This window comes from Phyllobates terribilis, unplaced genomic scaffold (genome assembly GCF_046119375.1).
Source record: "Phyllobates terribilis strain yellow unplaced genomic scaffold, ASM4611937v1 Scaffold_7__3_contigs__length_470593459, whole genome shotgun sequence".
Taxonomy (NCBI): domain Eukaryota; kingdom Metazoa; phylum Chordata; class Amphibia; order Anura; family Dendrobatidae; genus Phyllobates; species Phyllobates terribilis.
Window position 1 is genome coordinate 51,086,200 of NW_027362767.1, and position 21,634 is coordinate 51,107,833.

Here is a 21,634-nt window from a genome sequence, read left to right on the forward strand (position 1 = left end):
CGGTTTCTTAACCAATCACAGGACAATAGAGATAAGCACGGTCCTACCAATAGGGATAGGACTTTGAAGGTTTGCTGGCCAATAGGATGTAACCAGGAAGCAGAGCTCAACTAGAGAGAGCGCTGGTATAGAGGTTAGAGGGCAGTAGGCGTGGCGCTCCGCCGAGTGCGTGACAGATGCTGCTGGAGGTGAAGTTGTCATTGTCACGTTACTAAAGGTTGGTGATGGCTGCTCCTGTGGTAGAACGGATTCTCTATGCCGATAGGTGGCGTAGTGATTGGGAGGAGCTTAATGGAAACCAGTGCAGCCTATCATGTAGCTGTTCTCATTTTGTAAGAACCTGTAAGCTTGAGAGCTGGAATCTCATTGGTTGCTGTGTCTCTTCTACTATGTAGAAATGTGTAAAGATAAAATACAAAGCATAGCAACCAATCACAGCGCAGCTCTCATTTCACACAGCGCTCTTGTAAGACGAAAGATGAATAGTGATTGGCTGATGTGGACAGAGTCTGTTTCATAAATCCTCTTAACCCCTTCCTGCCAGAGCCATTTTTTTTCTTTTCTTTGTTTTTTTTTCCTTCCTTTCCAACAGTCGCAGCTTTTTATTTTTTCCGTCCCCTTAGCTGCCGTAGACGAGTTGTAGTTTCGAATGCCCCCATTCACTTTACCATATAATGTGCTGAAAAATGCTAAATAAGTCCAAGTGCAGTGAAATGGTGAAAAAAACAGGATTCGGACATGAGCTTTTATTTTTACGGCGTTCATTGTGCTGGGAAAATGACCTGGAAACATAATTCTCCCGGTCTCCGATTACAGCGAAGCCTATAAGGGTCTTCGGGGTCATTTATTATTTTAGTGGTTAGAAATATTAAGAATTTTGATCTTGCCCTTGTGCCGCCATTTGCTGCGACCTGTAACTTTTTTTTACATTTTTTTTAGTCTATGGATCAGTGTGAGGACTTGTGTTTTTTTTTTCTTTTTTTAACATATTCTTTTATAGTTTATTTAGATTATATTTTTTTATATATATACGGTATATTTTTCCATGTTGTTTATATTTTTTAGTTTGCGTTGTTTGTATTTTCTTAGTCCCCCTAGCGGGTTTGATTCTGCGATCATTTGTACTATGTATCGCAATATTTTGGTGTAAAATTACAGATCTCCTATGAAGCTCGTCATAGGAGTACCAAGATGGCGGCAACTGGAGCCTAAATTACCAGTCACCCCCTCCCCCCTCCCAGTGCCATATTAACCCTTCATCTCGTCTTGATTGCGCTGGAACGATTTCATCTCCTGTTTTGGCGCCTTTCTGAATTACTATTTTTGGCCACAAGATGGCACCACTTCACTTACTGTATAGCAGTAATCTGTGTCTGCATAGACGTCTGCTCAGGATAAAGGCAGTCCAGGTCCGCACCAGTTGCAAATCCCTATTTGCTTGGACTGTTTGGTTTAATTGCCAAAAACTGCAAGAATGTTATAAGTAGCAATAGAAAAAAAATCAGGGTTATTTGCAGTAAGATCTTACATCATGGTGATTATGAGACGAGCAGCGGCTTCGGAAGAAATAAGCAACATTTTAAAAGGGGTTTTATACAAAATAATACATAGTACAATGAAACCTATAAAAGACAAACATTAAAGGGACGGTCCTCTCAAAGAAGATGGGCAGTCTGCATAATATATGGTGAAACTGAAAATCCGGCACAGGAATTCTGGTTGGGGCGAGGGCTGGTCGTCTTAATCTGTAATTATGTTATGAAACGCTCTTCTGCTCTTTGCTATAAAGGAGTTTCCCACCCCAGGATAAAGCTTAGAAAGGCAGATTGCCGAATACTGACAGTGTGTACTGCTTGCCAAAAGTTTGGCCCGAGGAAGGAAACCTTGCAATATCAAGATATTTGCTTGCTGAGATCTGTCCTTCTGTAGAGATTTGTGCTTTTGTGCAGCACACTGATACAAACCCTCTGCTCTGAGCAACAGGACCAAGATGGCTTTTTAACCTTTGGATGAAACCAGAATGTTTCCATTCAGTGACAGCAAGTTGTGATTTTGGTGTTTAGAAATTGAAAACCAAGTTCTAAGTACATTATATATACATTGATTAAAGAGGTTTTCCAGGAGTTAATGTATGACCGCTGGGGGTCCTACTACTAATGTCTATAGGACTAATGGAGATGACGTGCAGCGCTTGTCTCTGTCCATCGCATGCGTGACTACGGGACCCCTGTTCTCCTAATCCATCATGGCCCTAATGGTGGACAGAAACTCTGTCAGGGTGACCATCATGGCCCCTTTATTCTGCTGTGCGATGGGGTCCTGGTGGTCTAACCCCCACCGATCACACATTGATGGTCATCTAAAGCTCCGAGCTTTCTCTCTTTGGTAGAGTATGTTGGGAGTTGTAGTTTTGTAAGCTGGAGAAGATCTGACTCCTGTCATATTTTGTTGTCTGTTCCAGGATAAGCTCTAGGATGTTCGCTCAGATTGTGCGTCCGTCTCTCCATATTAAGAAGCGGATACCTTCTGCATCCGGGTGCAGATACTTCTGGGGGTGGCTGAATGCTGTATTTAACAGGTAGGCAATGTTATCCACCATTTACAAGAATCACTACTTATCATTTTTTCACAGGACACGACTGATCACTTGGGGTCCCACTGCTCGGCCTCCCACATTGATGGGTCCTGTGCCCCCTGTGTGACGGAGGGGTGGTCACATATACACGCTGCCCCTCTATGCAGTGTCTAGGGACAGTGCAGAGCTCGGCTGTCGCCCTCCGTTGCATAGACTTTGCACATGCGCCACCTCTGATTAATTCAACAGGGAGGCAAGGTGTTAGGGTGCTACATTTTACACATTTATGGCATATAATCAGGTGCCAGGAGTTTCCCCACCATCAGCAGGGGGAATATTTCCTGAATTCTCAATTTAAAGGGGGTCTGGAGCAATTGCCAGCTGAGTAAGTCAGGTCTAGCCTAAATGACCCCATAGGCATTAAGTTAGAGGGGTTGTACTAAGACAATACGTTATCCCCTATCCATAGGATAGAGGATAACTTATTGATCACTGGGACCCTATCAATGTGCGCACTGTACTCGACCGTCTCATAGAAAGTGCATGGAGCGGAGGTTCCCCTGCGCGACCTATGCAGAGCCAGGGTTTCAGGATCAGTGCAGGTCCCAGCGGCCGGACCCCCAGCATTCAAGAAGTTATGCCCTATCAATAGGGGATAATTTATTAATTTGGTACAATCTTTTTTTATTATCTGCCAAACTTGCTGATTTCAGGGGGACCGGACGGCCATCTCTTTCCTGTTGTATTACAGCACCCAATCCATTTGTTTCCATAGGAGATAAGAAGCTAACAGAAGTGTCTGCAGCCCTTACTGGACTCCAATGAAACACATGCACACGTAGCTGTAGTGAGCATGCATGTGTAAGGGGGGTCAGGAGAGAGAACTTTACAAGCCCCTTTAGACTTAAGTGGTCAGGGGGATAAGAGCTGTAAGTCCAAGGCTCTGTTCACACCTGCTTCATGGATTCTGTTTCTAGTAGAAGACACAGCGCAGTGGCAGATTTGGGGTATGATGGACACAATGGTGCCCGACAGATCCAGGTGTCTATCATTTAGCGGGAATAAAAGCCCTGCATACAGCACCACGGTATCTAGCATTAGCTTTTGTGCATTTAAAGGGGTTGTCTCATCTAATTAAATGGGGACATTTGCAAAGTGCTTGTAAAAACAAACAACTTTGCAGTTTACTTCTTATTAATAATCTTCTCCGTCCCTCCTATTCTGTAATTCCATGGTTAATAGCTTGTTGTCTAGATTATCGACCACCTCTGCAGCCTCTGAAAAGTGGCCAGTCTTCCAGGCATGGAGCGTGCACCAGCGAGTGCTGCTCTGAAGCTCTCTGGATGGCTTGATCTTTTTAGCCTCAGTGCCTGTGTGCTCCTCTGATACTGCAGAGTCAAATCCACCACCAGCATTGGAGAGCGCACACATCGGCCCAGCGGCTTAGCCGCACCGCCGGCCCAGAGTCTCAGTCATCAGGAGCACACTGCCCCTTAGCAAGCAAAAAGATTGGGGAGAGGTGCACTCCTGAAGACAGGATCCCAATACAACCCCTTTAATTAACACTTTAAGGAAATCTAATGCATTATCTACTGCTACTAAACTCCAGTGTCCTACTGCACCAGATATAACACAAGGGGTCTGCTTTGCCCAGAGTAGGTCTTTAAATCCACTCCATTTTGCAGAAATATCCCATCCTATCATATTCCTATTGTAATCTGAATAGCAAGAAAATCCTTAAAAGATTAACTAGTTGTAGGCAGGCACCATTCGGGGCTTTTTGTTTGCTCCCGCTGATGCATGGAGGCAGATGGCAGCTTGTCATCACTGTAATAAGCACAAGACATAGATGGGTGGTGTGATAAAGCCTCAGTGAGTGCCCGTCCTCCAGCCCTGATATGGAGGAGCGCACGGCTAGGTACAATACAAGGATCGTGGCAGCGGCTCGGGCATAGGTCACACCTGCTCTCCTTTATCCGGAGTCACTCAGCTCTGGAGACAGCTGTACCTGGTCTGTGTCTTCTGCGCAATAAGACACCGTGGGCCTCTTATCTGGAGCGCACAGGTAATCAAATCTGAGGCTTATTCAGACTACGGCTATAATCACTAAATTTAATCCGGGATACAGAGCAACAGCAGATAAACACCGTTTCAGCTGAGAGCACACCTGGTAATTAGAAATATAGAGGATTATCTATGGGTGTGTGTCCCGGGAGCGCCCTGCACCTAATCCTCAGGAGCATCTAGGTGGCCTGCACCCCTGGGCTCATGGGGACGGGCTCTGTGCTGTGCGGGACGGGTGCTATCCGATTCTTCTCTCGGTCCGACCATAGTGACAAATGAATTGCAGCATGTACTACTTGGGTCCGATGTAAGGACCAGAATAATGCATGCAGATAGCTGGCCGCTGCTGCGCCCGTCCAATGTGAGCCAGTCATGTCTGCAATTTGTTGAGGTGACTGGCCCGACTCTTCATACGCTCGTCTACAGCCAGCTTTAGTTTTACTCTCCAATTGGGGTATGCATGAGGAAAGCTGACACCAGACATCGCCATAGGCTACTACTAATATGTACCACAAACGAGATCTGAACTGATCCATAGGCTACATTCACACCATGCGTCTTGGTGCGTATTTTCAGCACGGATTTTGTTCAGAAATTTCTCAGAGAAGCAGAAAAGATTTCAACAATTATCATCTATAAGTTGTTAAGAAATTGTGAAGTGAGAATTTCAGACTCTGCAGCGTGACAGCTCTTAGTGCAGAATTCTCCCTTTGCAATGGAAAGAGTGAAATCCGCACAAATACTGCAAAAAAATCCACATGTAACCCAAGCAGGTTCTTCTGCAGAAAAAAATCTGCAATGTGTGAACCTACGCTTTGATCTCCATCGGCCAATAGCAATCGCCCTTCTCCCTGTACATGTGACTCTGGACGTAAGCCCCCATACACATTAGCCGATCGTTTAGCTGACAGCCGACTCTCCCATACACAAAAGCGCTTGTTCGGCCGAACGCTCCTGTGTTCTCTGAGAAAGTCGCCGACTTTCATGTCTGGCTGCAGCTTATCTCCAGGAGAATAAAATGATCAGCAGTCTGAACACAGACATACTGGATCCTTAGCTTCCCGAAAGTCAATCATCCGGCGCCCCATACACATTAGACTGTAGGACGAATCCATCGATATCGGCGGGTTCAGCTGACATTAGTATAATGTGTATGGGGGCTTTAAAAAGGCGTCCTTTTTTCCTCTGTGGGGAGAAACTGCCAGACGCCGGTGGTGGTGGATTATCTCCAGTAAGGATGAATGATCGATCATATTAAAATCCAACATGCTCAATCCTTCTCTCCTTTGACCTCATTGGATAACCAAGACACCACAAATGTACATTAGATGTTCGACTGATCCCTCCCAAACTCAGCAGTTCTGGTAATTGTAGGGATCCACGCTCTCAGCATTAGGTAGCGTTCACACAGGCAGTGCGGTTTGGTCCAAACAGGTGCAGTTTTATTGCTTTCATAAAATTCCAAGGGATTCAAAACCAAAAACAGCCTCTTCTGGGCACAAAGGTATCACAGCAAATAAACAATTCATTCAGCAGGCACATGTTATGCACACGCCCGGGCTAAGCGGCGTGTGCGTGGGATTGGTAGTGATTCCACTGGACCGCGCCGGAGAGTGAATGCCTGGAGGGGCGTGACTAAGTATTCACCCGATCCGACCAGGGTCGCACGACGGCATACGACGCCAGTGCACCAAGGAGGAACCGAGCAGAGGGACCAGGTGCTACTCCAGGACAGACCCCGGACACGGCTGTTGACCCACACAGGGGAATACAGGAACAGGCTGGTAGGCTGGCACACAGACTGGTGGGTATAGGCAGGCACGACTGGTATGCAGGCAGGCGGGTATGCAGGCAGGGGGGTAAAGGCAAGCACAGCTAGAGTGCAGACAGGGAGGCACTAGCAGGTAGGAACACAGGCAGGAAAGGACCCAGTACACACCGGGACTCAGGAACAATACAGGCAGAGGGTTACAGGCAAGCACAGCTAGAGTGCAGACAAGGCTGAGCAGGGCAGGACAGGACTGCCGGAGCAGCGGGCAGAAGCAGGGCAGGACAGGACTCTGTTCACACGGAACAGACAGGAAGGGAAAGACAGAGCCAGACACCCACAGGGTACTTGCAGTGAAGTAGCGAGTGGACCACAAACTCACAAACGGGAGTACAGAGACAACAGGCAGGAGTTAGGTACGAGTTCAGACTCTGCAGAAAAAGGAAAGGAACGGACATAGAGGAAAAACAGGTAAAGGATAGGAGAGAGTTCAGACTGGAACTGAGTGTACGGAGGCGACCGACACTGCAGCGGGATACAGGAGCGGGTCTGGGAATACTGCCCCCAGAGAGGCGGGACGAACAGGCAAGGAGCGTGTTCAGACAGGACAGACAAGATACACAGAAAGGACTCAGTTCAGACACGGGAACTAATACCGCAAAGCAGGAGACATACAGGACACAGTTCAGACACGGGAGCTGATACCGCAAAGCAGGAGACATACAGGACTCAGTTCAGACACGGGAACTGATACAAAAGCAGGAGACATACAGGACTAAGTTCAGACAGGCCTGGAAATACAGCCTCCAGGAAAGGCAGACAAGGAAACAAAGACGGGACCTGGCACCTTCAGAGTGCAAGCACACACTGAAGGAAACCACTATGCTCAGGCAGGGATAGAAGGGAGCTGCTGAGCTATATACCAAGTGTCAGACAGCAATAGGCTGAGGACGCACAAGGGGTGTGACCCACAGCAGGTACAAAAAGCAGGAAGTGATCGGGCGCCGCCCTTAAGCAGCAGAGACAGACACAAACAGACAGCATGGAGGGAAGCCAGAGAGACACTCTGGACAGGAGATCAAGTGCGCTCTCTTGCACAGTGGGAGATGGACCACCATGCAAGAACGCCGCCAGGTATGTTACAGTACCTCCCCCCTTACGCCCCCTCTTCTTCAGGCCTGCCAGAATCTTCCGCAGGGAATTCGAGGACCAGTCGTTCACTGGGTTGGAGGGGGACAGAGACTTGAGGGTAATCTCTGCTTCGAGGTACATCTTGTCAAGCTCACAGGAAAAAATAGACGGGTTATCAGGTACATAATGAGGAAAAGTCACTGTCTCTTTGTTATCTGGTGGTACCCCGGAGGATTCAGGAAACAACTGGAGGTCCTCCGCCGGGTCAGAAGAGTGCAGAGGCTCAGAGAAAACAACTGCTTCAGAGTACACTAGGTCGGACTCACTGGAGGAAGCAGGCGAGGTATCGGGTACCGAGTATAGGAAAGTCTCTGTCCATTCACCACCAGGTGGCACCCCGAAGGGTTCTGAACACAACTGGAGGTCCTCCGCCTGGTCGGAGGGGTGTAGAGACTCGGGAGTAACCTCTGCTTCGGAGTACACTAGGTTGGACTCACTGGACGAAGCGAGCGAGGTATCAGGTACAGGATATAGGAAAGTCTCTGTCCATTCACCACCAGGTGGCACCCCGAAGGATTCTGAACACAACTGGAGGTCCTCCGCCTGGTCGGAGGGGTGTAGAGACTCAGGAGTAACCTCTGCTTCGGAGTACACTAGGTTGGACTCACTGGACGAAGCGAGCGAGGTATCAGGTACAGAGTATAGGAGAGTCTCTGTCCTTTCGCTACCAGGTAGCACCCCGAAGGGTTCAGGAGACAACTGGAGATCCTCCGCCTGGTCGGAGGGGTGTAGAGACTCGGAGGTAACTACCACTTTGGGGTACCCATTGTCAGGCTCACAGGACGAAGCGGACAAAGTATTGAGTACCGGGTGTAGAGAAGTCTCTCTCCATTTGTCATCGAGTGGTATCCCGGAGGATTCAGGAGGCAACAGGGGATCCTCCGCCAGGTAGTAGAGGTGCACAGACTCTGAGGTAACCACAGCTTTGGAGCATCCTTGGACATGCACACCGGTTAAAGAGAGAGAAGCATCTGATGCCGGGTGCAGGAAGTTCTCCTGTGTGGAGTCTGGATGGGCAGAAGTCTCTTCGGGCAGGAGAACTGGTGCACTACCCACGCACACTACCCATTGGGGTTTCTCCGGGATACAGGGAGATGAAGCTTCAGTAGGGACTTCAAGGTTGGGGTCAGGAGGTCTCAGGGAGGACAGGCCCTGGCGTGACGGCTTGCCTCTAAGTCTAGCACGTCTGGACTGCCTCTTGAGGTTGAGAGAAGTATTCCGGAAAGCGTAGTCACCCTGAGAGGATTCTGGGTGGGCAGTAGTCTCATTGGGCTGGAGGACTATTGCGCTACCCACACACATTACCCATTGGGGCTGCTCCGGGATATTGGGAAGTGAAGCTTCAGCAGGAGTCTCCGGGTTAGGATCATCGAAGACCATTAGAAAGGCCACCAGGAAGGCCATTAGGTCCCGGAGGATCGGATCCTGTGTTTCATATAGGGGGTTGATCCATTCCAAGGCATCACCCGCCAGGTAAGACATCATAAAGGCCACTTTAGCCCAATCGGAAGGAAAATAAAGAGGGTAGGCCTTAAAGTGTAGCATGCATTGCTCCACAAATGCACGACACTGTCTTGGATCCCCATAATAACGTGGCGGATCCGCAGGAACGAGAGCTGATAGATCCATCTGGACGGTGCGTAATTCGCCTGGAACTCAGCTAAGGGAAAAAAAAATTATTTATTTATTTTAATGCATATATTCGCTGGAAAACTTCTCAGAGGGCGAAGGCCGTGGGGCTCAACGGGAACCATGGCCTGAGCATGCTGTTATGCACACGCCCGGGCTAAGCGGCGTGTGCGTGGGATTGGTAGTGATTCCACTGGACCGCGCCGGAGAGTGAATGCCTGGAGGGGCGTGACTAAGTATTCACCCGATCCGACCAGGGTCGCACGACGGCATACGACGCCAGTGCACCAAGGAGGAACCGAGCAGAGGGACCAGGTGCTACTCCAGGACAGACCCCGGACACGGCTGTTGACCCACACAGGGGAATACAGGAACAGGCTGGTAGGCTGGCACACAGACTGGTGGGTATAGGCAGGCACGACTGGTATGCAGGCAGGCGGGTATGCAGGCAGGGGGGTAAAGGCAAGCACAGCTAGAGTGCAGACAGGGAGGCACTAGCAGGTAGGAACACAGGCAGGAAAGGACCCAGTACACACCGGGACTCAGGAACAATACAGGCAGAGGGTTACAGGCAAGCACAGCTAGAGTGCAGACAAGGCTGAGCAGGGCAGGACAGGACTGCCGGAGCAGCGGGCAGAAGCAGGGCAGGACAGGACTCTGTTCACACGGAACAGACAGGAAGGGAAAGACAGAGCCAGACACCCACAGGGTACTTGCAGTGAAGTAGCGAGTGGACCACAAACTCACAAACGGGAGTACAGAGACAACAGGCAGGAGTTAGGTACGAGTTCAGACTCTGCAGAAAAAGGAAAGGAACGGACATAGAGGAAAAACAGGTAAAGGATAGGAGAGAGTTCAGACTGGAACTGAGTGTACGGAGGCGACCGACACTGCAGCGGGATACAGGAGCGGGTCTGGGAATACTGCCCCCAGAGAGGCGGGACGAACAGGCAAGGAGCGTGTTCAGACAGGACAGACAAGATACACAGAAAGGACTCAGTTCAGACACGGGAACTAATACCGCAAAGCAGGAGACATACAGGACACAGTTCAGACACGGGAGCTGATACCGCAAAGCAGGAGACATACAGGACTCAGTTCAGACACGGGAACTGATACAAAAGCAGGAGACATACAGGACTAAGTTCAGACAGGCCTGGAAATACAGCCTCCAGGAAAGGCAGACAAGGAAACAAAGACGGGACCTGGCACCTTCAGAGTGCAAGCACACAATGAAGGAAAACACTATGCTCAGGCAGGGATAGAAGGGAGCTGCTGAGCTATATAGCAAGTGTCAGACAGCAATAGGCTGAGGACGCACAAGGGGTGTGACCCACAGCAGGTACAAAAAGCAGGAAGTGATCGGGCGCCGCCCTTAAGCAGCAGAGACAGACACAAACAGACAGCATGGAGGGAAGCCAGAGAGACACTCTGGACAGGAGATCAAGTGCGCTCTCTTGCACAGTGGGAGATGGACCACCATGCAAGAACGCCGCCAGGTATGTTACAGCACATATATATCAGTGTGGGCTCACCCGAACAGATTGCAAACTTCATACACAGAAGAGTCACGACCCAACTAGTCCCCGTTTCCTCTATATCCCAAGATCCAGCAGCTTACGGCGCCAAACAAGTGTTGATCTCCATGCACAGTTCACATTGGACAGGCTGCAGCTTCCACACATTACTCTGCAGCTTCAGCACACAGACTGCTCAGCTTTCCTAGCTGAACCATGCTGTCTCCATTCAGAGAGAGACTCTGGCTGGTCTCTATCCCAGCTACAGCTCACATTTTGGCTGGTCACTCGCCAGCTTCAACACTCTCCACTCTGCTCAACATCCAGCAGACTAAACACCATGTTTAAGCTATTTACTGGTTCTTAGTCAAAGCTAGCCAGGTGCATCTAATTAAGACCTGCAATACTAGAATATAACCCAGTCCTACCTGGCGTATGGGCACTTTACCCGAACCTTAGCCTGAAGCTAAACAAGAATGAGTCTACTGACAGCAAGCTGAAAAAGGTGGGGATTTGGAAAATAGACCATAAGGCTGCGTGCCCACGAAGCATTTTCCAAGCGTTTATGCTGCGGAATTTACGCAGCGTAAACGCTTGGGAAACGCTTGGTAATCTGTCCCCCATGGTCCCCAATGACAAGCCGCAATGTCAATGCCCATGCTGCGGATTTTTCCGCAGCATTTATGCTGTGCTCAAAAATCCGCAGTATGTCCATTAATTTTGCGGACACGCAGCGTAATCGCCGCCATTGACTTGCATTGGACCGCGTGACATCCGCATCACTACATGTGCACAAGCGGATATCACACGGCTCAATGTGCGGATGGTACCCAGGTCTGGAGGAGAAGAGACTTTCATCCAGCCTGGGTACCATAGAAACTGTAAAAACAAGAATTTAAAATAAAAAATAAAGATTATACTTACCTTCCGATGTCCTCCCGGTGTTTTGTCCTCTCCGTCCGGTCTCTTGCACTGCTCGCGCTGTTGTGAAGGACCTGCCATGACGTCATTGAGTCATGTGACCTGACACATGACTGAATGACGTCATTGCAGGTCCTTCACACCACCGCGAGCAGTGCAAGAGACCGGACGCGGCGGAGATAACACCGGGAGGACATCGGAAGGCGAGTATAATCTTGTTTACTCTGTCGCCTCATTGGGTGACACAGGACCATGGGTGTTATGCTGCTGTCCACTAGGAGGCGACACTATGCTTAATCTGAAAAAGATTAACTGTGGCTCCTCCTCTGCAGTATACACCCGTGGACGGCGTCCGCCTTCTCCAGTTTTTGCTTAGTGTCGCATAGGAGGCACACCTAAAGATTTTTACTCCGATTTTTTTTCCGACGGAATAACAGATGAAGATAAGTGGGTCTCCTGCGAGACTCCCGGCATGGCTCCTTCCTCTGCCCCCTTTTATGGGTTGCACAGTTGAAGTCGAGATGTCTACTTACCATGTCGCTCCTTCCCTAGCCCCTTGGGTGCTGGTTCGAAGTCGAGACCCCCCCTCCTTCCCCAATTCCTTTTGGTCTCTGGGTTGAGGTCGAGGCGAGGATAACAGCCCCCTGATGGTGACAGCAGCACCCTCCCTAATCCCCCTCTGGGGGGTATTAGGTTGAGACGCCTCAGGTAGGGCCTGTGCAGGCATCCGCAGCTCCCAGTAGCTGACACTCTGCACCGAGTCCAGGAATCCCAGCCCTGCTGTGGACTCCTGTTGGGGCCGCGGGAGAGTGCAAGGCAGACATGGCATACATAGATACAAGCCTTCCCGGCCCTGTCTCTGCCCTTCAAGGGCCCCCATTACACTAATACCCCCACCGCCATTACTGCCGTTAAATCCAGGGGGGTCCGGTTCAGATCCGGTAACCCCCCGGACTTCCGCGCCGGCCTGGAACCCTTTTGGGCATCGGCTATAAATTTACACCGCGGCTCCGGCCTAGCCGAAGCCGCCGCCCACTCTCCGCCCCCGGATGACGAATATGACACTCTACAGTGTCACAGAAGGAGCGGAGCCAAACTGAAAGGGCGCGTTTTTCAGATAAACTGGCCTACACACATCTATCCCTGAACTGTCGGACCAAGCGGCCCAAATAGCAGTTGTAGCAGATTACATGCTCCATGCAGCTCTGGATTCTGCAAGGGGTGCAGCGGGGATAGCATCAAACGCCATCACGATTCGGCGTATTCTCTGGCTGCGGGAATGGAAAGCAGATGCAGCCTCAAAGAAGTCCCTCACACACCTCCCATACCTCAGTGGTCGGCTTTTCGGTGAACAGTTGGACACAATGATATCCAACGCCACCGGGGGTAAGAGTACCTCTCCCCCCCCCAACTGAAGCCCAAACTCGGTTACAAAAAGCGCAATCAAGCACGATTCCGATCCTTTCGGAACTCTTCCGGCTGGTCCGTCTTGCGACCAGCACAAAACAACAACCGCGCTCCATTCAGGGACAACTCGCGGTCGACGCAAAAGTCAGACAAGACCTGGCAATCAAGGGCAGGCCAGTCAAAATTTAAAGGAGGAAAATCTCACATTTCCTCCTCATCATGACTCACGGACTCCGGAAGACACCCCACCTGTAGGCGGCCGACTTTGCTCTTTCATCAAGTCTGGCTGCCTATTACAGAAGACAGGTGGGTCAGGGAACCAGTGTCTTCAGGATACAAGATAGAGTTCACTTCCAACCCGCAAAACAGATTCTTTGTCTGTTCCCCCAAAACCGCCAGCCAAGGCTCTTGCTTTCCACCACGCGGTCTCCTCGCTTCTTCAAGCAGGAGTCATAGTACCGGTCCCCACGGCCGAGCACTTCCAAGGGTTCTACTCACATTTATTCGTAGTCCCCAAAAAAGGAGGCAGCGTACGGCCCATACTGGACCTAAAACAGCTCAACAAATATGTACGGGTACGTCATTTTCGCATGGAGTCCCTTCGGTCCATCATTGCGTCCATGGAGAAAGGAGAATTTCTCGCCTCCATAGACATTCAAGACGCATACCTGCATATCCCAATTGCGCCCGCCCATCAGAGATTTCTCAGGTTCGCAATCGACCAGGAACGCTACCAGTTTGTGGCTCTCCCGTTCGGACTCGTCACGGCTCCCAGAGGGTTTACCAAAGTCATTCATGGCAGTCACCATGGACGTCCTGCACTCCAGAGGCATAATAGTCGTTCCATTTCTGGACGATCTCCTCATCAAGGCTTCCACCTTCAAGGACTGCGAACTCAGCGTCTCAATCACAATTGACATTCTGAGTCGCCTGGGCTGGTTAGTGAACCTACAAAAGTCATCACCAACCCCGAGTCAGTCTCTGACCTTCCTGGGAATGTTATTCAACACCCTCAAGGGTCTAGTGCTCCTTCCCAAGGACAAGGCACTGTCTCTCCGTTTAGGAGTCCACACCCTACTTCGCAAACCCCCTCGTTCTCTCCGGTTTGCCATGAGTCCTTGGCAGGATGGTGGCGGCAATAGAAGCGGTCCCATTTGCCCAGCTTCACCTCAGGCCTCTCCAACTAGGCATCCTCAAGTCATGGGACAGGAACCCTTTTTCTCTCGACAGGGAGTTCCAGTTGACGTCAACCAGGAGGTCCCTGCACTGGTGGCTCAAGCCAACCTCACTAACAAAGGGGAAGTCCTTTCTCATGGGTCAATGGAAAGTTCTGACCACCGACGCGAGTCTGACGGGTTGGGGTGCGGTACACCTACACCACAGAGCACAGGGCAAGTGGTCCCAAGCGGAAGCGACCATGCCCATCAACATCTTGGAAATTCATACCATTCTCCTGGCGTTGAGAGCCTTCCATCACTTACTGGCAGCCTCTCACATCAGAGTACAGTCGGACAATGCCACGGCTGTGGCATATGTAAATCACCAAGGGGGGACCCGCAGTGCCCAGGCGATGAAAGAAGTGACACACATTCTCCACTGGACGGAAGACACAGGTTCGGTTCTCTCGGCGGTCCACATTCCGGGTGTGGACAACTGGGAAGCAGACTTCCTCAGCCGGCAAGGAATGGACTTGGGAGAGTGGTCTCTCCATCCCGAAGTTTTTCGCCAGATCTGCCATCGCTGGGGGACTCCAGACGTGGACCTAATGGCATCCCACTTCGATGCCAAGGTCTCCAACTTCATGGCCAGAACACACGACCCGCGGGCGCTGGGAGCGGACGCCCTGGTCCAGGACTGGACCCAGTTCTGGCCCAGACGTACATGGTACGCCGACATCGTGCAGCTCACAGCAGATGTCCCCTGGCGTCTACCCGACCACCCGGATCTTCTGTCACAAGGCCCGTTCTACCACCAGAACTCAGTGGCCCTCAATTTGACGGCATGGCCATTGAGACCTGGGTTTTAACTTAGTCAGGGTTCTCGCCTGATGTCATTGGAACCATGATCAGAGCACGGAAGCCAACCTCTGCAAAGATTTATTACTGTACCTGGAAAGCCTTCTTTACCTGGTGCGAATCTCGTGGCCAGACCCCATTGCCTTATTCCCTCCCCAGGGTACTTGGTTTTCTCCAATGGGGTCTGGAGGCCAGACTGTCCCTGGCCTCCCTTAAGAGCCAGGTGTCAGCTCTCTCTCAGTGCTTTTTCAGAGGCGCATTGCTAACAAGCCGCAAGTAAGGACATTTCTTCAGGGGGTTTCCCGATTGGTTCCCCCCTACAGACGACCACTAGAAACGTGGGACCTCAACCTGGTGCTGACAACATTGCAGGAAACATCTTTTGAACCCCTTAGGGAAGTCCCACTCTGCCTTCTATCTCAGAAAGTGGTTTTCCTGGTGGCAATCACCTCGCTACGCAGGGTGTCTGAACTCACAGCACTCTCCTGCAGACAACCCTTCCTGGCTTTTTACCAGGACAAGGTAGTTCTCCGTACGGTTCCATCCTTCCTTCCGAAGGTTGTGTCCAACTTTCACCTCAATGAGGAAATTTCACTGCCATCCCTCTGTCCGGTCCCGGTTCATAGAGTGGAGAAGGCTTTGCATACGCTTGACCTTGTCAGGGCATTACGTATCTATGTGTCTAGGACTGCGCCCTTCCGGAAGTCTGATTCTCTTTTCCTTCTTCTGGAAAGCGGCCGCAAGGGTCTACCAGCTTCCAAAGCTACCCTTACCAGGTGGATCATCAAATCCACCATACAAGAGGCCTACCGCCTCAAAAATTCTCCTCCTCCAGCAGGTATTACGGCACACTCTACACGTGCGGTAGGGGCCTCCTGGGCCATTCGGCACCAGGCCTCGGCGCAACAAGTGTGTAAGGCAGCCACCTGGACTAGCCTACACACGTTTACCAAACACTACAGGGTTCATACCCAGTCCTCAGCAGACGCGAGCCTGGGTAGACGTATCCTGCAGGCGGCAGTGCCCCAATTGTAGGGACCCGTCTAGACAATATTCGTCCATTGCTTCCCACCCAGGGACTGCTTTGTGACGTCCCATGGTCCTGTGTCCCCCAATGAGGCAACGGAGTAAAGGAGATTTTTGTATACTCACCGTAAAATCTCTTTCTCTTAGCCTCTAATTGGGGGACACAGCTCCCACCCTGTTGCCCGTTCCAGGCCGTTATTATGTTGAGTTCTCATATTGTTTTTTCTTGAGCTCGTACATAGTTGCCTTCTTATAGGCATGGTATGTTATCCATGTTACTTTCCTCCTAATGCTTTTGCACAAAACTGGAGAAGGCTGACGCCGTCCAGCGGTGTATCCTGCAGAGGAGGAGCCACCGTTAATCTTTTTCAGATAAAGCATAGTGTCGCCTCTTAGTGGACAGCAGAATAACACCCATGGTCCTGTGTCCCCCAATTAGAGGCTAAGAGAAAGAGATTTTACGGTGAGTACACAAAAATCTCCTTTTTTTATTTTTTTTACCATTCTTATTCTTTTTTTTTTTTTTTTTTTTTTTTTAACTAACTTTGTCACACTACTATAAATCCATGCCGGTTGCATGGATTTATATAGTGTGAAATAGTTGTCAAGCACTTTCCAAGTGATGCTAAAATCGCTTGGAAAGCGCTTGATAACCCGCATGCAGAAATGCATGCAAAAAATGCTTAACAAACGCTTCTACCTGGCCGGAAAAACGCATGTAAAATCCGCATTTGTTTTTCCTGCCAGGGAGAAGCGTAAAAAATATGCAGCATTTCTGCATCGTGGGCACATAGCCTAAAAGTGTTGCAGAACATCTGTGTACAATGATTAGCGTCATTTACATAAGGCTAGAAGCCCCCTTTAAGTTATGTCCACATGACGTATCCTCTGTAGATTTTCTGCAGTAGATCCCTGCAGGTTTTCCCGCGACTTTACTGCAGATTTACACAAAAAGAAAAAGTGGGCACTGCTGGGGAATAATAATCACAAATAGAAAGGGGTGCTACAGTAACCTGATGTAAAGACACAAAATTATTCAGAAGAAAAAGACTCAGGATATATAACCATGCACACCCAATGTTGGAAAAGTGAAAAAAATCTTTATTACATGATTACATTTAGACAATTTAGACAATAAAGAAGAGGCTTGCGTTCCACGATGGAACGCAAAAACCCCAGGAGCAGCGCGTCCGCTGCAGAGAATAATAGTGATCACACAAGAAAGTGCTAGCATTAATCAAAAAAAAAAAAAGGAAAAAAAAACAAAACAAAAAAGAAAAGAAAGAACTGCAGTCCAAACCAGGAATACTAAGAAGTCAGTATATGATCTGAGGACAATCACCAAACATGCATAGATACAAAGATAGATACAAAGATGCATCACATAACAGAATACAGACCTGGACATCGTGGAACGCAAGCCTCTTCTTTATTATGACTACGTGCATAGTTCATTGCTCTGCGTGTTTACCCTTCTGACTGGATATGACGTTTACTTTACTTCCACCCCCGTTCCACCGTATGGTACGGGTGGGACGCACCTTTGACAATAATAGCTTCAGGGCTGTATTTGGCGCCCTCTGCTTTGGACCGGATATGACGTTTAACCCATTTCCGTTTGCGTTCCACGTGGACTGGGTGGAACACATTCTGATGAGAACAGGCCTGTCTACACACCATAGGGAGACAAACACTCACCTGAAACTAGTCACACCATTTGGGATCAACTATATAACACACACATGTGCTCTTAGACAACATACCCCTGACGAAGCTGCGTCTGAGCAGCGTAACGCGTAGGGTCTCTGGTGCCAGCAGGTCATTATTCTTCCATATATTTTTTATTTACTTATTTTCTTGACTTGACCACTCAGGAATGCCTGGCTTGTTATTTATATGTGGATCAACTGTGCCACGTCATATATGACTTTGGTGACACAATCTGGCCAATACCTCTAAAATATGGGCCCCCATTGCCAATAGACCATCTCTCCTACTCATTCCTTGATTCACTTATATTATTTAGGGGGGTTTGCTTTGTCATAAACACATATTTTGACTGGTTGTGCTGTGCTATTTATAGCCAGGGTTGCTTAGTTGGTCTACATTAATCGAATGTTATATAAGTGATGTAAAATATACCTGTGGCACATAACATAGTGGGGTTTATTGCTATTTTTATGCATATTATTATCATGAATTCCCCCATTATGAAGATTGCACATGGTTTTTGTCTGTTTTAAATGCTTTTAAAAAATTTTTCTTTTGTTGTCTAAATGTAATCATGTAATAAAGATTTTTTTCACTTTTCCAACATTGGGTGTGCATGGTTATATATCCTGAGTCTTTTTCTTCCGAATAATTTTACTGCAGATTTCACTCTTTGCATTGAGGAAAATAAAAATCCGCAGTGAAAGTAAATTCTGCAGATGACAAACGGCTTCTGTCAATTTTTCTCTGCAGCGTGTGCATAAGATTTCCTAATATTACATCCACTTTGCTGCTACCATAAAGCGCAGTGGCCTTTCTGTCCGTATCTGCTGTATATCCCCCCACTTCTTGTACATATACCCTTACTCTTTATCTAGGATACAGTCTATTATCTATCCTTGGGTAAATGACAGCAGTGCTGAGGGATCACCCTGCTGCCGTGCCAGTGACTGTCACTCTTTCATCTCATCAGGGTTGATTATGAGCGTATAAAGGACGTCGGACCTGACCGCGCGGCATCGGAGTGGCTTTTACGCTGTGGCGCTAAAGTACGTTATAAGGGATTTGAGAAGTGGCAGCAGGATTATAATGGACTCCCAACCGGACCCCTGGGGCAGTACAAGATTCAGGGCATCGACGCCACCGACTCCTGCATCATGTACAGGGGGTTTGACTACTTGGGTGAGGATTAGGGTTTAATTATTTTTACAAATAACCAAATATGATGAGATTGTTACTGATGATATACAGTATAGGTGTTCCACCAAATATGATGGTGGCAGTATCTGAGCCGAACGTCTGCTGCAATCAAGGCTGTAAGTTGACCGTATTGGCAGCCATTCTGTTGGCCATTGAGAACTGTTTTGTCACCTGGTCATAGAAGCAGAATGCTGTATACTGTATGACGACACCACTCTGTCCATATCGTGTTTATGGGGTGAACTAATCAAAGCAGAGAAGCGGTGAAGATTTTGGACACTTTGTGGGGGCTCTTTTTTTTTTTTCTTTAAATGGTTGCTCGTTCTGACGTCCGATTTATTAGGTTCATTCAGACGTTGGTGATTTTTCTCATATGCCAAAAAAACGGACTGCTTTTCATCCATCTTTGATCACTGATGAAGGTGTCCGAATGAGGCCTTACTCTTTTCTTGAGGTCCTCTGTGCAGACTTATGACCACATCAAAGTTCAGCTTAACTTTGTTGTTGTCATAAATCAGCACCGAGGACCTCAGGAAAATACCCCTCAGCTTTAACGTATCAGCATCATCTGACCTAAAAAATGCCGTATCCTGATGTCAGAACCTTCCAATTGTTCCTTGCAGATGGTCTGGAGCATCTTGAGGAGGTGAAACTATGTAAGTGTATATACATTGAGGACGCCTGTTTGGAGAGAATAAGTAAGATTGAGAACCTACAGAAGAGCCTGAAAAGACTGGAGATCATCACCTGCGGCAATGTGAGCGACAGAGGGGTCATATCGCTCCATTCCTTGAGGTGGGTTACTAGTATGGCTGACGGGAGGATCTATAATGTCCTTTATACGTAGATTACTATGTGATATACGACTATAGTAAGGCGATTCATGTTCTTTTGAATGGGAATTGTTCACTTATTTAGGAAACCATGTTTTTTTTTCTAATTCTAGACTACCCCTTTATTATTCATACTAAAAATCTAGATAATGCCATTTAGTAGTTGAAACAAGGGTGAGGGTATTATTTCTATGTACATTCATTGAATTACCATTATCTCTGTGATTTCCAGGAATTTGCAGTATTTATATCTGTGCGATCTGCCAGCGATCAAGCAAAGAGACCTGACGGTAGAGCTCCTGCGGAAATCCAACGCGGCACTGCACATCAAATTAGATCTTCAGTAGGAGTTTGCATTTTTGGGGTTTTATTTTGCATTTTTTCCATCGTCCATGAATTCAACTCTCGTGCTTAGGACGTTGCTGTTGGAGGATATTTTTTATTATACATTTGCAAAAGCTGTCAGGGATAAGGAGCCGCACTAATATTTGTTATGTCGGGCGACACTATAGTGGCGGTGTCATAACGCCCCTACATTTTATTTGCATTGTATATAGGTCAATTATAAGCCTTGTTCTTCTCATTGCACTCTTCTGGACAGGCAGACACATAGATTAAAGGGTTTTTCCATTTTGTTCTACCACCCCCTCCCCCCCCATTTGTTATTTCTATCACTGAATGAATATTCTTCATATATATCTTCTGTACAGGACACACTACAGAGCTCTATAAACAAACACAATGCATGTCATGATTGAATAAAAAAAAAGTAAAAATCTAAAATGCTTCTCCTGGCCTCCTACTGTGCAGCGACCTCCAACACAACCTCAGGCCTCCTTCACGTGTCCGTGTTTAAACAAGTGCGTGAGAAAATGGTACCAGCGTCATCAGTGTGTCCGTTTTTACATGTCTCCATGTGTTTTACATGGACACACGGTCCTTGAAAAATACGGACATGTGAACAGCAGCATAGGTTCTTATGGGTACATGTTGTATATGTAAAAAAAACAAAAACCGCGTACAACACGTACAGGCACACAGATGTCTGAGTGAAGCTTTAAAGAAAATCAGGTTTATGCTGCCCCCAAAACATAGTAGCAGCAAATACCCTGATGCTAGCACTGGGTTACTTATTGGGCTTCTTGCTATAGTTTTATCAAAATACTGGTTTATCTGCTGCATCTCTGCTAGTCTTCTCATTGATAAGCTTCCACAATATTCAGCTCTGGCTATCCCCTCTCCCACCGTTGATTGACAGGTTTCTGCTTCTGCATTTCGTAGTGAAGCGGTCATTGAAAAGTGCGGGCAGGGTTAGACAGATCAGTTATTAGAGAAGAGCTGCAGCAGATAAAACTACAGCAAATAGCCCAGTAAGTGACTCAGCGCTGGAATCAGGGTCTGTGCTTCTATTTCATGCTGCAGATTAGGAAGCATAAATTTGGTGACAGTCTCTTAATTGTTACGGCATATCACTTTGGACAGTTACATTATAAGGTTGTGTTCAGACTTCATTTTATGCTTTTGTCGGGAGCATTCCCTAACGTATACCACTGTAAAGTGGAGTATAGTCTGTTGCCTCCCATTGTGAATAAATGTTTACCATGTAGCAGCATGCACTTTCCTAAATAGTGTAAGGAATATGACCGCCGCGTGTACATTTGGTGCATGGAGGCTATGGAGACATTACTGTGTGCATGTGAAGCTTTTCCGGTGCACAGTCGAATGTGTAAGAAAAAAAATAAACAGATCCTATGATAGCAAAACGTAAAAAATCCCAA

At 48.2% G+C, this 21,634-nt stretch overlaps 1 protein-coding gene across 2 annotated transcripts; it reads left to right on the forward strand.

Annotated features, from left to right (window-relative positions):
* Positions 1-55: 55 nt before the first annotated feature.
* DMAC2L (distal membrane arm assembly component 2 like) lies at positions 56-20,639 on the forward strand. Of its 2 annotated transcripts, none has more exons than XM_073638551.1 (5): positions 56-188; positions 2,462-2,578; positions 18,797-19,005; positions 19,647-19,818; positions 20,089-20,639. In XM_073638551.1, the coding sequence occupies exons 2-5, from the start codon at positions 2,475-2,477 to the stop codon at positions 20,201-20,203; spliced, it is 600 nt and encodes a 199-aa protein (XP_073494652.1). In that variant the 5' UTR covers positions 56-188; positions 2,462-2,474; the 3' UTR covers positions 20,204-20,639. The 2 variants fall into 2 exon arrangements, with proteins under 2 accessions (XP_073494652.1, XP_073494651.1); XM_073638550.1 differs by having other exon boundaries at positions 62-217.
* Positions 20,640-21,634: the final 995 nt, after the last annotated feature.

Excerpts from the sequence above, each read along its gene's own strand:
- DMAC2L (XM_073638551.1), top strand. The coding sequence starts at position 2,475 with ATGTTCGCTCAGATTGTGCGTCCGTCTCTCCATATTAAGAAGCGGATA. Across the intron at positions 2,579-18,796 it reads CTGAATGCTGTATTTAACAG|GGTTGATTATGAGCGTATAA; the intron begins GTAGGCAATGTT and ends TCATCTCATCAG. Across the intron at positions 19,819-20,088 it reads ATATCGCTCCATTCCTTGAG|GAATTTGCAGTATTTATATC; the intron begins GTGGGTTACTAG and ends TGTGATTTCCAG.